At 45.6% G+C, this 18,242-nt stretch overlaps 1 protein-coding gene across 1 annotated transcript in view; it reads right to left on the minus strand.

The window, feature by feature from the left end:
- The window catches only part of lpgat1 (lysophosphatidylglycerol acyltransferase 1), a 93,921-nt gene that overhangs the window by 25,599 nt on the left and 50,080 nt on the right, over positions 1-18,242 (minus strand). Inside the window, exons 4-5 of the mRNA XM_014143983.2 lie at positions 12,595-12,690; positions 9,443-9,728 (exon numbers count right to left, since the gene is read on the minus strand). Of these exons, the coding sequence (XP_013999458.1) occupies positions 9,443-9,728; positions 12,595-12,690 (382 nt within the window). The remainder of the gene's footprint in view (positions 1-9,442; positions 9,729-12,594; positions 12,691-18,242) is intronic.

Consider the following 18,242-nt stretch of genomic DNA (forward strand, 5'->3'; position numbering starts at 1 on the left):
GTGTGAGTCAGCAGAGTGAGGCTGTAGGCACCATCAGGGAGGGTGAGAGAGAGCGCGATAACGCTGTGCCTTTCATCAGCCAGGGATACAGATGCTAATACAAACTCACACACGCTTATACAAACACATACTACACAGACTATTCCAAACACTCTCACACACTACGTAATAATAACACGTGTTGTATATAGTGCAGTTCAAGAGCCCAAAGACTGTTTTACACTAACGTGAATATTCAAACACTCACATGCACTATAAGCGTGCACGCAAACACGCGGTGGCAAAACATTAATAAAACCAAAAGCTTACCTTGACTTTGAAGAGTTCCAGTGTTGGAAAAGCCATAGCCAGCTAGCTAACATAGCATCCCTCTCTGTTTGAGCCAGGTGTTTGAGTAGGCTAAACTAGCTAGCTGCATTTGCTAGCTAAGTGAAAGTAAAAACAAAAAATACAACCAAATATAGCTAGCTCTCTCGCTTCTCCTTCATTTTGGAAGAAATTAATTTGTTAAAAACTGTTCAACTGTTGTCTTTTTGAGTAAACTACTCACCACATTTTATGCACTGCAGTGCTAGCTAGCTGTAGCTTATGCGTTCAGTACTAGATTAATTCTCTGATCCTTTGATTGGGTGGACAACATGTCAGTTCAAGCTGAAAGAGCTCTGATAGGCTGGAGGACGTCCTCTGGAAGTTGTCATAATTACTGTGTAAGTCTATGGAAGGGGGTGAAAACCATGAGCCTCCTAGGTTTTGTATTGAAGTCAATGTACCCTGAGCAAGACAGAAGCTAGCTGTCCTCCGGTTACACCATGGTGCTTACCCTCAAGAGTTGCTGCTGAGGCTACTGTAGACCTTTACTGCAAAACAGTGTGTTTTTAATCAATAATTTGGTGATGTGAATATACAGTGCCTTTGGAAAGTATTCAGAGCCCTTTACTTTTTCCACATTTTGTTACATTACAGCCTTATTCTAAAATGGATTAAATAAAACAATTTCCTCAGCAACCTACACACAATACCCCATAATGACACATCAACAACATGTTTTTAGATAAAAAATGTTAACCTTATTTACATAAGTGTTCCTTTGCTATGAGATTCGAAATTGAGCTCAGGTGCATCCTGTTTCCATTGATCATCCTTGAGATGCTTTTACAACTTGATTTGAGTCCACCTGCGGTAAAATAAATTGATTGTACATCATTTGGAAAGGCTCACACCGGTCTATATGAGGTCCCACAATTGACAGTGCATGTCAGAGCAAAAACCAAGCCATGAGGTCGAAGGAAATGTCCATAGAGCTCCGAGACAGGATTGTGTCGAGGCATAGATCTGGGGAAGGGTACCAAAACATTTCTGCAGCATTGATGAGATGGCGCCGGTAGAGATGGCAGCTTCGCCCTTTGGAAACTGTGCAGTATTTCGTTTTTTTATGTATTATTTCTTACATTGTTAACCCAGAAAACCTTAAGTGTTATTATATACAGCCGGGAAGAACTATTGAATATCAGAGAGATGTCAACTTACCAGCACTACGACCAGGAATACAACTTTCCCAAAGCGGATCCTTTGTCTGCACCTCCCAGAGCATTTGAACTGATTCCAGAGGCCGACCCAAAACAACGCCGCCGGAGGAGAGGGTACCGGAGCGGTCTTCTAGTAAGGCTTCAGATGCGCGTACACCACCCTCCGCTTATGAGTATATTACTCACTAATGTCCAGTCCCTAGTTAACAAAGTCAACGAAATCAGGGCAAGAGTTGCTTTCCAAAGATATATCTGGGATTGTAACATATTCTGTCTCACGGAAACATGGCTAGCTGGGGACATGCTGTCGGACTCCGAACAGCCAACGAGATTTTCAGTGCTTCGCGCTGACAGGAATAAACATCTCTCTAGTAAGGAGGAGGGCGGGGGTGTATGTTTCATGATAAACGACTCATGATGTAATTGTAACAACATACAAGAACTCAAGTCCTTTTGTTCACTTGACCTAGAGTTCCTCACAATCAAATGCCGACATTATTATCTCCAAAGGGAACTCTCCTCAGTTATCGTTACAGCCGTGTATATCCCCCTGCAAGCGCATACCAAGACAGCCATCAAGGAACTTCACTGGACTTTATGTAAATATATCCTGAGGCTGCATTTATTGCTAATTTGAGAACAAGGCTACCTAAATTCTATCAGCATATCGATTGCAGTACACGAGCGAGTAACACGCAATGCATGCAAGGCCCTCACCCGCCCTCCTTTTGGCAAAACAGATCATGACCCCATTTTTTTCTCCCCTGCTATCGGGAGAAACAAACAGGAAGCGCCCGTGGTTAGGTCTATCTAATGCTGGTCTGACCAATAAGACTCCACGCTTCAAGATTGCTTCGATCACATGGACTGGGATATGTTCCGGGTAGCCTCAGACAATAACATTGACGTATACGCTGACTCGGTGAGCAAGTTTATAAGGAAGTGTATAGGAGATGTTGTACCCACTGTGACTAATAAAACCTTCCCTAACCAGAAACCGTGGATTGATAGTAGCATTCATGCAAAACTGAAAGCACGTACCACCGCATTTAATCATGGCAAGACAACTGGAAACATGGCCGAATACAAACAGTGTAGTTACTCCCTCCGTAAGGCAATCAAACAAGTGAAGTGTCAGTATGCTGTAGAGACAAAGTGGCGTCGCAATTCAACGGCTCAAACACGAGACGTATGTGGCAGGGTCTACAGACAATTACGGATTACAAAAACAAAACCAGCCCCGTCGCGGACAATGACGTCTTGCTTCCAGACAAATTAAACAACTTCTTTGCACGCTTTGAGGACAATAAAGTGCCACTGACGCGGGCCGCTACAAATGACTGTGGGCTCTCCTTCTCCATGGCCGACGTGAGTACACCATTTAAACGTGTTAACCCTCGCAAGGCTGCCGGCCCAGATGCCGTCCCTAGCCGCATCCTCAGAGCATGCGCAGACCAGCTGGCTGGTGTGTTTACGGACATATTCAATCAATCCCTATCCCAGTCTGCTGTCCCCACATGCTTCAAGATGGCCACCATTGTTCCTGTTCCCAAGAAAGCTAAGGTAACTGAACTAAATGACTATCGCCCCACAGCACTCACTTCTGTCATCACGAAGTGAGAGACTAGTCAAGGATCATTTGACCTCTACCTTACCTGACACCTTAGACCCACTTCAATTTGCTTACCACCCCAATAGGTCCACAGATGATGCAATCACCATCACACTGCACTATCCCATCTGGAATACCTATGTAAGAATGCTGTTCATTGACTACAGCTCAGCATTCAACACCATAGTACCCTTCAAACTCATCATTAAGTTTGAGACCCTGGGTCTCGACCCCGCCCTGTGCAACTGGGTCCTGGACTTCCTGACTGGCCGTCCCCAGGTGGTGATGGTAGGAAACAACATCTCCACTCTGCTGATCCTCAACACTGGGGCCCCACAAGGGTGCGTCCTCAGCCCCCTCCTGTACTCTCTGTTCACCCACGACTGCGTGGCCATGCACGCCCCCAACTCAATCATCAAGTTTGCAGACGACACTACAGCGGGAGGCTTGATTACCAACAATGACGAGATGGCCTACAGGGAGCTGGTGAGGGCCCTCGGAGTGTGGTGTCAGGAAAATAACCTCTCACTCAATGTCAGCAAAACAAAAAAGATGATTGTGGACTTCAGGAAACAGCAGAGATCACCCCCCTATCCACATCGACAGGACAGCAGTGGAGAAGGTGGAAAGTTTTAAGTTCCTCGGTGTACATATCACCGACAAACTGAAATGGTCCACGCACACAGACAGTGTGGTGAAAAAGGCGCAACAGCTCTTGTTCAACCTCAGGAGGCTGATTAAAATGTGGCTTGTCACTGAAAACCCTCACTAACTTTTACAGGTGCACAAATGAGAGCATCCTGTCAGGCTGTATCACCTCCTGGTACGGCAACTACACCGCCCACAACCGCAGGGCTCTCCAGAGGGTGGTGTGGTCTGCACAACACATCACCGGGGGCAAACTACCTGCCCTCCAGGACACCTACAGCACCCGATGTTACAGGAAGGCAAAACAGATAATCAAGGACAATAACCACCCGAGCCACTGCCTGTTCACCCCGCTATCATCCAGAAGGCGAGGTCAGTACAGGTGCATCAAAGCTGGGGCCGAGAGACTGAAAAACAGCTTCTATCTCAAGGATATCAGACTGTTAAAAAGCCATCACTAACATAGAGAGGCAGCTGCCTACCTACAGACTTGATATCACTGGCCACTTTAATAAATGGAACACTAGTCACTTTAATAATGCCACTTTAAGAATGTTTAAACATCTCGCATTACTCATCTCATATGTATATAATGTATACTGTATCCTTCACTATCTATTCTTTACTATCTATTGCATCTTAGCCACTCTGTCACCGCTCGTCCATATATCTTATACTTATATATTCTTATCCCATTCCTTTACTAGATTATGTGTATTAGGTTTTGTTGTGGAATTGTTAGATATTGCCTGTTAGATACTGCTGCACTGTCGAATCTAGAAGCATAAGCATTTCGCTACACTCGCAATAACATCTGCTAACCATGTGTATGTGACCAATAAAATTGGATTTGAAGTTCTTAAATGGAAGAAGTTTTGAACCACCAAGACTCTTCCTAGAGCTGGCTGCCTGGACAAACTGAGCAATCGGTGGAGAAGTGAGGTGACCAAGAACCCGATGGGCACTCTGACAGAGCTCTAGAGTTCCTCTGTGGAGATGGGCGAACCATCCAGAAGGACAACCATCTCTGCAGTACTCCACTAATTAGGCTTTTATGGTAGAGTTGCCAGATGGAAGCCACTCCTCAGTAAAAGGCAAAGGACAGCCCACTTGGAGTTTACCAAAAGGCACCTAAAGACTCTCAAACCATGAGAAACAAGATTCTCTGGTCTGATGAAACCAAGATTAAACTCTTTGGCCTGAATGCCAAGTGTCACATCTGGAGGAAACCTGGCACCATCCCTATGGTGAAGCACGGTGGTGGCAACAACATGCTGTGGGGATGTTTATCAGCGGTAGGGACTAGGAGGCTAGTCAGGATCGAGGCAAAGATGAACGGAGCAAAGTACAGAGATCCTTGATAACCTGCTCCAGAGCGCTCAGGGCCTCAAACTGGGTCAAAGGTTCACCTTCCAACAGAACAACGACCATAAGCGCACAGCGAAAACAATGCAAGAGTGGCTTCGGGACAAGTCTCCTGAATGCCGTTGAGTGGCCCAGCCAGAGCCCGGACTTGAACCCGATCGAACATCTCTGGAGAGACCTGAAAATAGCTGTGCAACGAAGCTCCCCATCCAACCTGACAGAGCTTGAGAGGATCTGCAGAGAAGAATGGGAGAAACTCCCCAAAAACAGGTGTGCCAAGCTTGTAGCGTCATACCCAAAAAGACTTGAGGCTGTAATCGCTGCCAAAGATGCTTCAACAAACTACTGAGTAAAAGGGTCTGAATATAATTTTTTATAAATTAGGAAAAATCTCTAAAAACCTGTTTTTGCTTTGTCATTATGGGGTATTGTGTGTAGATTGATGAAGAAAAAAAATAATTTAATCAATTTTAGAATTAGACAAAATGAATAAGACCTAGAATAAGGCCTAACAAAATGTGGAATAAGTCAAGGGATCTGCATACTTACCAAAAGCACTGTATTTAGTATAGTTTTATCTAAAAAGGATAACTTTAATGTTTCACCACTTAGATTTTTATGAAATTCACTAAGGAGAATGGTCCTCCACTTCCTCCTCTGAGGAGCCTCCACTGACAGTGTACAAAACATTCGGAACACCTTCCTAATATTGAGTTGCACCCCCCTTTGCCCTCAGAACAGCCTCAATTCGTTGGGTCATGGACTCTGCAAGGGGTCGAACGCGTTCCGCAGGGATGCTGGCCCATGTTGATGTCCTTTGGGTGGTGGACCATTCTTGATACGCACGGGAAAATGTTGAGCATAAAAAACACAGAGAACTGCAGTTCTTGCCAAAACAAAACCGGTGGGCCTGGCACCTACTACCATACCCCGTTCAAAAGGCACTTAAATCTTTGTCTTGCCCATTCATCCTCAGTTGTCTCAAGGTTTACAATCATTATTTTACCTCTCTCCTCCCCTTCATCTACACCGATTGAAGTGGATTTAACAAGTGACATCAATAAGGGATCACAGCTTTCTCCTGATCAGTCTGTCATGGAAAGAGCAGGTGTTCCTAATGTTTTGTACACTCAGTGTTAAAACTATGACTAGAGAGAGTCTCAATGAATACAACAACGAGCTGCTGTTTTTATGAGTACGTTTATGGATAAGTTCATATTCAGCACCAGGGCCATGCACAGACCTCCACTGGGACCTTTCCCCATGGACATTTATCCTGCCCCCACCCCCCAATGGACCCAATGGACATTTACCATTGATACATTTGTAAATATGTATATACTATTATTTGTATTCTTGTTCTTTAACCTCACACCTCCCACCACCCTGCTGCTCGCCCGATGGACATTCCCTCGGGGACATTCTACACCCCCCCTAATTTACATTGTACAGACGCAACGCAAATTCGCGATCCTGCGTATTTGCGTCAAGTTTATAATGGCAAAGGTACATAAAGATGACGGAATTCAGAAACGATGCCATTGTTTTAGCACTATGCACAGAGTTTTAAAACTATGGCGCACCAACAAATCATCTTGGAGCTAAAATTGGGATCATGTATACTGTGGTAATGACAATACAAACCAAAAAAAAGCTACAGAAAGCAATGTACAATACGTTGAACTTAGAAAACAAGGCTTTTGTGGTAAGTGCATGGGGGCCGCAAATGTTATAAACATCTGTTGTTGCGGGGCTGCACGACGCAACGACGCAGAATGGCCACGTTGTGTAGCTAATTGTAGTTCTTGCGTTGCATTACTGTATAGGGTATAAATCAGGCTTTAATCATCAAGCCCTTAGTATCCTCCATCATCATCAGTCCCCACCTATTAAATTACATGATTCTTTATTGGAATTTTTGTTTTACTTAAGAAGCATGTGTAACCGATGTGAAATGGCTAGTTGGTTAGCGGTGGTGCGCGCTAATAGCGTTTCAATCAGCGACGTCACTCGCTCTGAGACTTGAAGTAGGGTTTCCCCTTGCCTTGCAAGGGCCGCGGCTTTTGTGGTGCGATGGGTAACGATGCTTCGTGGGTGTCGGCTGTTGATGTGTGCAAGGGTCCCTGGTTCGAGCCCGGGTTGGGGCGAAGAGAGGGACGGAACCTACACTGTTACACATGTACTTCCATGCTTTTCAATAGACCTGGATGTATTTGATAGCTCAACTGTAAGTGCTGAGCCTCTTATTGAAGGCCACTGGAGTTAGCTGCATTAGCAACCCCCATGGTGGCCAGACCCCTTAGCCACGCTCACTCAATACTGCTGGCCCCAAAACTACTTTACAATTACTAGAAATGCAGCAGGACTCATTTAAAATGGATTTTGATCTTAAGCCAGGGAATTCCAATGTGCGTGCGTATGCCTGTTTGTGTGACGGGGGATTCTTGTGTGTGAGTGTGTGTGCTCTGCAGTTGTGCATTCAATTTAGTAGCTAGTTAGTCATCTAGCTAAGTGGTTAGCTTCTTCCAAAATCAACCATTCGCTTAGTAACAGCAGAGAACCCCCTCCTGCATCAAGAGCCTTGCTGGCTAATATTTGTTTTGTGCGTGAAGCAAACTGTAAGTAGCATTTTTGAGTTACTTGTACAAAATGCATTCTCATCAGCATTTAGTTAGCATTCTCTTTTGGATTTTACATGTACTAGTTAGCATTGCTAACCTTCGGGTTACAGAGTATCAGTGGCGTTTAAAAACAGCCCCCTTGTGTTGACTGCCGGTATTACCGAATATCCCAGTATGGCACAAGGTCGGTGTGAAGGTATGACAATCTGGATACCGCCCAAGCCTAGTGTTTGTGTGTGTCTGTCTGTGTATGCGTGTGTCTGTGTGTTTGTGCGGGTGTATGCAGCCTGGGTGGGGGGTAAAATAAACATGTCATTTTCAGAGCATTTTCTTAATTGCGGAGACATCCTCCCACTCAATCAGTGTATTTAGGCCTGGTCCCCAGAAAGAGAAATTACTCTACTGGAAACTGTCGCTGGGGGTCCAGGGAACCTCAGTTGCAATTTCTGGCTCCTTCATATATGTGACACTGCGTGTATCCCCCCCCCCCCCCCAGCCCACGCCCTCCCATTTAAAACAGCATTCTCAGAGGGAACTCCAACAGAGAAGTGATGATTTGATGTGAGTATTCCGTCAACAGGCAGCCAGCTCAATACAAAACTCCCATTTGATCAAGATCTGCACTACACATTGTATGTATAGGAAGAGTGACAATATTTACAGGAACAATATGGTTGTTTGAAAGAAAAACGGTCAATATTTATCAAAGAGGCTACCAGTGAAAAAACAGAGTTTTGGGAGTTGGATGTGTAGTTTACTGACAGTGTGACAAGATTTGCCCTGGGGAGGTATTTTGAAAGAGGTATTTTACTTGAAAACTAGGCCTACTCAACAACAAAATCATTAATCCACTTTTTTGATCTAATCAAAAGCTTAAGATAAATTGTTGAGTCTCATGCCAAATTCATATGTCTGATTACTACTTCAATACCCACAATCTCCTTCTCTCCCCCCCATTTGGAAAGTATAGAACTAGGGCGTGTTGTACTCTGGGAACCACAGGCATGGTTGATAACTGACCGGGAGAGTCAAAGAGCAGGAAGTGATGGATGGTGATGCGTCCTGATAACATCTTTTTCAGGAATCGGTGACTACCTGGAATCAGGTAAAATACCCTTTAAACCAGGGTAGGGTTGATTCGAATGGAAGTCAGTCAATTCAGGATGTCAACTGAACTTCCAATTCAATCATTGAAAAAAAGGGCACCAATGTTCAATGACTTCTCAAACTGAAAATGAGAAGCTGTATATATTACAATTATAATCGCTTAATAATTTCAATTGACCCCAACCCTGCTTCAAGCACAGGAGACCTTTGCTTGGTGAGCCCTGCAGGCTGACCTGATCCTAGATGACTATAATAGGTGAACAGATGGTTCTGTCTGTACCTGTCCCCGACAGTCTGACAGGATTGGGGGGGGGTCAGAGTCCTCTCAGACCTCAGGTGACAAGAGATTTAGATGCAGTGTAAGGTGAAACGGAAGAGCGTGTGTGTGTGTATGTGTAGGGAGCTTCTGTCTTGACAGTGTGTTAACATGTGTCTCAATGTGTGTGTGTTGGTGTGTTTCTGAATGTGTGTGTGTCAATGTGTGTGTTTGTGTGTGAGAGAAGTGACAATTGTAAAAGAGAGTTTATGTATGTACATGGTGTGTGTGTGTGTTGGTTACCCACCTGACTGTCTGGGGTGCACCGTGCTGGCCTCCTTTCCCAGGCTGCCGTTCTCCTGCTGCGGTCCTAGGGTCTTCAGGATCACCTGGGTGGCACCTAGCCGCGGCAGCGTCACGTGCGTCAGGGGCGGTAGTGAGTTCTTCTTGGCGAACGCCTGGCTGGTTTCCCGCCGCTTGCGCAGGAAGCCGCCCTCCGGGAAGAGCACAATCCACTTCCTGTCGCGGCTGCGGTAGTACCGGTCCAGGTGGTCCTTTAGGTAGATCAGCTGCTTGTCCCGGTACGCTTTACCCTGTGGGGTAAACAGGAACACACAACAGGGGTGTCATGAGGGCGCTATCAGGGCTGTCTGCACAAGGGACAATGTTTAGATATACAGAAAATGTAAAGGATCCGCACACTAAAAGATTTAGCAAAAAGCTTCCGCTTTCATTTGTTTTATTCTTTATTACTGTGGTAGTGTACTGTACACAGAGGGAAAACATTTCAAGACGTATCACAGCAGAAAACTAAAATCTTATTGGACAAGTCCAGGTAGTCTCTGCGTGTTTCAAATCTTTTATTCAGTTTGGTGCCTAATGAACAAGTCACAACCCAGTTTAGAGGGTACACTACACTACAGTATCAGTGTAACACTCAGCCAAGCTACATTGAGATAAATGGACAGCAAGGTTCATATGAGCCGTGGTTACATTAGCAGTAGGAGCATTAGCAGTAGAGATAACACTAGCAGGGTTTGTGGATTGATTGCCAGTTAGGCCAGATTCAGAGGCAGTTTTTATTTTTTATTTATCCGTTATTTTACCAGGTAAGTTGACTGAGAACACATTCTCATTTACAGCAACGACCTGGGGAATAGTTACAGGGTAGAGGAGGGGGATGAATGAGCCAATTGGAAACTGGGGATTATTAGGTGACCATGATTGTATGAGAACCGGGGTTAACACCCCCACTCTTACGATAAGTGCCATGGGATCTTTAATGACCTCAGAGAGTCAGGACACCCGTTTAACGTCCCATCTGAAAGACGGCACCCTACACAGGGTCCCCAATCACTGCCCTGGGGCATTTGGATATTTTTTATTTTAGACCAGAGGAAAGAATGCCTCCTACTGGCCCTCCAACACCACTTCCAGCAGCATCTGGTCTCCCATCCATGGACTGACTAGGACCAACCCTGCTTAGCTTCAGAAGCAAGCCATCAGTGGGATGCAGGGTGGTATGCTGCTGGCCAAATTTAACAGGCATCAACACACTGAGGCTGGATTCATGTGCCAGTATTGGGTTTCTGTATCTGTGTGATTAGTACGTGGTATGTTATACAATACAGTTATACATGTTGGTCAAGTTATGCATGTTATGGCATGTGTAGTGTCGGCATGTGCCTTCATGTTCGCCTCAATTTCTCAACATGTAGCAATCTAAACCCCAAAACTTCTTGCACAACCTTAAAAAATTATTTTGGACAGCTGAAGCAAGCAGACAATTTTTCCTTCAGGACAATTACCTTTTCTAGTTTGCATGTGTCGGCATCTGCCTTCATATTTGTATGAGATAATGCAAGTCCAAGTAGAACTCCAGGTACTTGGTACAATATGCAGTAGCATATTGATTGATTTGTGTGTGTCAGCATTCATGCTAGTGTGAGTGCCATGTGGAGCAGTCCAAGTAAAGAGCATAGTATGTAGTAATACATCATACCAGAGCCATATATTTCCATAAGATCTAAATATATGGCTCTGCATCATACTGTCTAGTGTTGTGTTATGGTTGTTGTGCAATTTGTCTTTTCATGCTTGTGTGTGTGCGATGCATGCCAGTCCGGTCAGTCCAGCCTAAGTAAAGAGCGTGGTGCCAACAGTGCAGATGTTCAGTGTGTGAGGGAGTGTGAGGTATTTGGAGGGAGGAATGCGAGCCACGTGACAGGAAGGCCAGAGGAGATTGGAGCTGCTGGGCCAGCATGCAACTGGCACTGTAACTGAATCAGCGCTCTCTCCCTCTCTACAGCACCAGTCCTCCTGTCCATCCGTCTCAGTCTGTGTCCACCTCTGCCCGTCGGTCTGTCTGTCTGCTCTCCCAGTCTGTTAAGGCCTCATGATACGATCACAATACTTAGGTGCCGATACGATAAGTATAGCGATTCTCACATTTCTATATGTATTGAGATTCAATACTGCGATTTAATGTTCCAAACATATTGCTCACTATATGTCTGCTGCAGAGAGACAAGAGATAGCATGATATAATTTGTTTTGGTCAGTCATGGAAATAAGTGCTGAAAACATGTTGGCTTTATTTAAAAAGAAGATGGAGAACAAGCTATAGGTTGAAAATATCCGTTTTGGTGCATTTACTTTATTGTTATTTTTACAACTCAATACTTGGGAGTCAAAGTATCGATATAATATCATCCAAAATAATATTGCGATATGTAACTATCCACCCCCCCATCGCTACTGTCAGTCTGTCCCCGTCCATCTGTCTGCCTGCCTCTCTGTCTTCTCTCTCCGTCTGTCGGTTCGTCCCCCAGGCAGAACACTGCTCTCTGTTCTGTTGTCTTCCAGCTGCTCCCACACTGCAGGCTGGGTCACTCCAGGCCAAGGGGCTAGACTACTGTACAGTACCACAACACTACTCTACTGTCCACTGGGCCTGCCTGGCTGTTCCCTGTTAGAAGAGGAGGCTGTAGCCGTTTCCTTCCTGCTGCGCTGATATACTGCTCAGTTGGAGCGCATGGGTAATGAGTGTGTGTGTGGTAGGTAATAAAGTATATGTGTGTGTGTAAGTAGGTAAAGTGTGTGTGGTAGGTAAAAGTGTATGTGTGTGGTAGGTTAGCATTTTATTACCTATGGGACAAATACAAACATTGGTGAAAATATAAAACACATTTTTAGGCATTTTCAGATTTTTTTGAAGAGATAGAGACGATGACAGTGTGGAAAGATGGATAGAGGTTGTCAGAGTGCAGAAGGCCAGATTCAAGATGCTGACACTGTAGATGTGTGTGCCGGATGCTGTGGCATTAGTCTGGCTGATCTAGCGGAAGGCCACATAAAACGATATCTGATCACAAGAGCAGTTAGGTAGTTATCAGCCATCAGGTGGCGGCCGAGCAAAAGCCAGCCAGATAGATAGAGGTCTCCGAGAGTCTGTCTCACCTGTCTGATGAAGAAGTCCCCATGGATAAGAGACACCAGGCCGAAGTTAGTGTACTTGAACACATGGTCCATCAACCACATCATCTTCCTCACCACCTAAAGGACAGAACGGAACAGACTGTGGTCACACACTCTATAGCCATAAGTCTGGACACACACACACACACACACACACACACACACACACACACACACACACACACACACACACACACACACACACACACACACACTCTACGTAGCCAGAGATGCGTCTGTGCGCACACACACAATCTATATAGTCTAAGTGATTTCCAAGATGGCGTAGCAGTCAGACGTCTTTGTCCTGTCGTGTCCCTTGTATATATCTTTTTACATTTTTTTCTTAGCATATCTTTTAAAAATATTTTCCTAAACCTCAAATTCTAAACACTCTCCTGCAACCCGCCTCACCCAATGTGGCGTGGATCTGTTTTTGTTTTTCTAAAGTATTTCTATTTACTTCGGATCTGGAATCCCTCAACTGAAGCTAGCCAGCTAACTACCTACCAGCTATCAGTCAGCAAACCATTGCCAGCGGTCATCAGCTAACCTTTAGCTCGGAAAGCTCTCGCCAGTTTGAAAAACGTGACTCAAACCAGAGCATAACAGACCTATTATTATTTTCTATTTTTTCCCCCCATATCCCCGGATTCCTACCGCAAACTCTGAACATTTTCATCTGGATCTTCGCAACTAGCTAACTGCAATCCCGGGTGACTACTCCTGGCTAGCGTTTCCATCCCGGAGCAAGCACCAATTTGCCTGAAGCTAGCTCGGCCAGGGCTCCTGTGCTACCACCGAAGCCCACTTGTGGGCTACAATATCCGGACCCCTTCTACTGCCGGTACGGAGCACGGAACCCCGCTGATCCTCTACGACTGGAATACCGACATAATCTGCCCGAGGATTCCAACAGGCCCCTCAGGCGCGACATCCTCTGAAGGCCCATTCTGCTAACCGGCCTGCTAGCTATCTAGAGCTACTTGGGACCCTACTAATTCCACGACTGGTCTATCGACGTCACCGCACGAAGAGCCAAAAACAGACTTATCCCCATCGCGACGTCCCCCAAAGGCTGCTAAATGCTAGCTTGCCGGCACCCGGTCAGTTAAATGTTAGCTTGCCAGCCCCGGTCTGCTAATTGCTAGCTTGTTTAGCCCCGGCCTACTAACTGTTAGCTTGTTAGGATCGGCCTGCTAACTGTCTGAATCGCCGTGTCCCCAGTCAGCCCAACCAATCACTGGACCCATATGTTCACTTGGCTATGCATGCCTCTCTCTAATATCAATACGCCTTGTCCATTACTGTCCTGGCTAGTCCGCCTTCCCTGTAGCTCAGTTGGTAGAGCATGGTGTTTGCAACACCAGGGTTGTGGGTTCGATTCCCACGGGGGGCCAGCACAGAAAAAAAATGTATGAAATTGTATGAAATGTATGCATTCACTACTGTAAGTCGCTCTGGATAAGAGCGTCTGCTAAATGACTAAAATGTAAAAATGTAGTGATTACTGTCCTATTTCACTGTAGAGCCTCTAGCCCTGCTCAATATGCCTTAACCAATCATGTTGTTCCACCTCCTACATATGCGATGACATCACCTGGCTTAAACATCTCTAGAGATTATATCTCTCTCATTATTACTCAATACCTAGGTTTACCTCCAATGTACTCAAATCCTTCCTTACCTTTGTCTGTACACTATGCCTTGAATCTATGCTATCGTGCACAGAAACCTGCTCCTTTTACTCTCTGTTCCAAACGTGCTAGACGGCCAGTTCGTATAGCCTTTAGCCGTACCCTTATCCTACTTCTCCTCTGTTACTCTGGTGATGTAGAGGTTAATCCAGGTCCTGCAGTGCCTAGCTCCACTCCCACTCCCCAGGTGCTCTCATTTGTTGACTTCTGTAACCGTAAAAGCCTTGGTTTCATGCATGTTAACATTAGACGCCTACTCCCTAAGTTTGTTTTACTCACTGCTTTAGCACACTCTGCCAACCCGGATGTCTTAGCCGTGTCTGAATCCTGGCTTAGGAAAACCACCAAAAACCCTGAAATCTCCATCGCTAACTATAACATTTTCCGCCAAGATAGAACTGCCAAAGGGGGCGGTGTTGCAATCTACTGCAAAGATAGCCTGCAGAGTTCTGTATTACTATCCAAGTCTGTACCCAAACAATTCGAGCTTCTACTTCTAAAAATGCACCTTTCCAGAAACAAGTCTCTCACTGTTGCCGCTTGCTATAGACCTCCCTCTGCCCCCAGCTGTGCCCTCGATACCATATGTGAATTGATTGCCCCCCATCTATCTTCTGAGCTCGTGCTACTAAGTGACCTAAACTGGGACATGCTTAACACCCCGGCCATCCTACAATCTAAGCTTGAGGCCCTCAATCTGACACAAATGATCAATGAACCTACCCGGTACAACCCCAAATCCGTAAACACGGGCACCCTCATAGATATCATCCTAAATAACTCGCCCTACAAATACACCTCTGCTGTTTTCAATCAAGATCTCAGCGATCACTGCCTCATTGCCTGCATCCGTAATGGGTCTGCGACCAAACGACCACCCCTCATCACTGTCAAACGCTCCCTAAAACACTTCTGCGAGCAGGCCTTTCTAATCGACCTGGCCGGGGTATCCTGGAATGACATTGACCTCATCCCGTCAGTAGATGATGCCTGGCTATTCTTTAAAAGTGCCATCCTTACCATCTAAAATAAGCATGCCCCACTCAAAAAATGTAGAACTAGGAATATATATAGTCCTTGGTTCACTCCAGACTTGTCTGCCCTTGACCAGCACAAAAACATCCCGTGGCGTTCTGCATTAGCATCGAATAGCCCCCGTGATATGCAACTTTTCAGGGAAGTTAGGAACAAATATACACAGGCTAGCTTTTTCAAACAGAAATTTGCATCCTGTAGTACTAACTCTAAAAAGTTCTGGGACACTGTAAAGTCCATGGAGAATAAGAGCACCTCGTCCCAGCTGCCCACTGCTCTGAGGCTAGGAAACACTTTTACCACCGATAAATCCACTATAATTGAGAATTTCAATAAGCATTTCTCTACGGCTGGCCATGCTTTCCACTTGGCTACCCCTACCCCGGTCAACTGCCCGGCACCATCCACAGCAACCCACCAAAGCCCCCACCATTTCTCCTTCACCCAAATCCAGATAGCTGATGTTCTGAAAGAGCTGCAAAATCTGGACCCATACAAATCAGCCGGGCTAGACAATCTGGACCCTCTCTTTCTAAAATTATCTGCCAAAATTGTTACAACCCCTATTACTAGCCTGTTCAACCTCTCTTTCGTATAGTCTGAGATTCCCAAAGATTGGAAAGCTGCCGCGGTCACCCCCCTCTTCAAAGGGGGTGACACTCTAGACCCAAACTGCTACAGACCTATATCTATCCTGCCATGTCTTTCTAAGGTCTTCGAAAGCCAAGTTAACAAACAGATTACCGACCATTTCGAATCCCACCGTACCTTCTCCGCTATGCAATCTGGTTTCAGAGCTGGTCATGGGTGCACCTCAGCCACGCTCAAGGTCCTAAACGACATCATAACCGCCATCGATAAGAGACATTACTGTGCAGCCGTATTCATCGACCTGGCCAAGGCTTTCGACTCTGTCAATCACCACATTATTATTGGCAGACTCGACAGCCTTGGTTTCTCAAATTATTGCCTCGCCTAGTTTACCAACTACTTATCTGATGGAGTTCATTGTGTCAAATCGGAGGGCCTGTTGTCCGGACCTCTGGCAGTCTCTATGGGTGTGCCACAGGGTTCAATTCTCGGGCCGACTCTCTTCTCTGTATACATCAATGATGTTGCTCTTGCTGCTGGTGATTCTCTGATCCACCTCTATGCAGACAACACCATTCTGTAAACTTCTGGCCCCTCTTTGGACACTGTGTTAACTAACCTCCAGACGAGCTTCAATGCCATACAACTCTCCTTCCGTGGCCTCCAACTGCTCTTAAACGCAGGTAAAACTAAATGCATGCTATTCAATCGATCACTGCTCGCACCTGCTCGCCCGTCCAGCATCACTACTCTGGACGGCTCTGACTTAGAATACGTGGACAACTACAAATACCTGGGTGTCTGGTTAGACTGTAAACTCTCCTTCCAGACTCACATTAAGCATCTCCAATCAAAAATTAAATCTAGAATCGGCTTCCTATATCGCAACAAAGCATCCTTCACTCATGCTGCCAAACACTCCCTCGTAAAACTGACCATCCTTCCGATCCTCGACTTCGGTGATGTCATCTATAAAATAGCCTCCAACACTCTACTCAACAAACTGGATGGAGTCTATCACAGTGCCATCCGTTTTGTCACCAAAGCCCCATACACCTGTACCTGTACGCTCTCGTTGGTTGGCCCTCGCTTCATACTTCATACTCGTCGCCAAACCCACCGGCTACAGGTTATCTACAAGTCTCTGCTAGGTAAAGCCCCGCCTAATCTCAGCTCACTGGTCACCATAGCAGCACCCACTCGTAGCATGCGCTCCAGCAGGTATACCTCACTGGTCACCCCCAAAGCCAATTCCTCCTTTGGCCGCCTTTCCTTCCAGTTATCTGCTGCCAATGACTGGAACGAACTGAAAAAAAAATCACTGAAGCTGGAGACTCATATTTCCCTCACTACCTTTAAGCACCAGCTGTCAGAGCAGCTCACAGATCACTGCACCTGTACATAGCCCATCTGTAAACAGCCCATCTATCTACCTACCTCATCCCCATACGGTATTTATTTATCTATCTTTCTCCTTTGCACTCCAGTATCTCTACTTGCACATCTACCATTCCAGTGTTTAATTGCTATATTGTAATTACTTCGCCACCATGGCCTATTTATTGCCTTAACTTACCTCATTTGCACTCACTCATTTGCACTCACTTTGTGTTTTCTTTTGTTCTACTGTATTATTGACTATGTTTTGTTTATTCCATGTGTAACTCTGTGTTGTTGTATGTGTCGAATTGCTACGCTTTATCTTGGCCAGGTCGCAGTTGCAAATGAGAACTTGTTCTCAACTAGCCTACCTGGTTAAATAAAGGTGAAATAAAATTAAAATAGTCATAGGTATGAAGGCAGTCTACGTAACCCTAGATCCCGCTGATCAGCTTTGGCACATTCTGGCATTTTGGTCACTTCCTTCTTTCAGCACTAAGAGGATAACTGGGCTGAGGAAGCACGTGATGAAGTGGATCATGCCATCATGTTGGTGCACCACAACTTAAAACAGGCCCCGCTCTCTACCTCCTACCGCCAGCCCACGTAGAAAAACCCTAACCCTCAAAACCGCCACAATTCACCCCCTCTTCATTCCCCAAACCAAGAGCTCATCCATATGATGCCAGTGGCCGGCGTGTGAGGTTGGCAGTCGTCTTCAACAAAGAACTGTACTATCCTGGAGGGAGGACAGGAGCACCAGCCCCCTCAGTCCCCACTGGCTTTACCCACCACAGAGGCTAAAAGAACAAACCAACTGGATCACCAGGCTGGAGGTTCATAGAAACCTGGGGTGAAACAACTTTTTAAAATAAAATGTTATTCATTGCATGCTTGGTAAACAACAGGTGTAGACTAACAGTGAAA

This window comes from Salmo salar, chromosome ssa15 (assembly GCF_905237065.1).
Source record: "Salmo salar chromosome ssa15, Ssal_v3.1, whole genome shotgun sequence".
Classification (NCBI taxonomy): domain Eukaryota; kingdom Metazoa; phylum Chordata; class Actinopteri; order Salmoniformes; family Salmonidae; genus Salmo; species Salmo salar.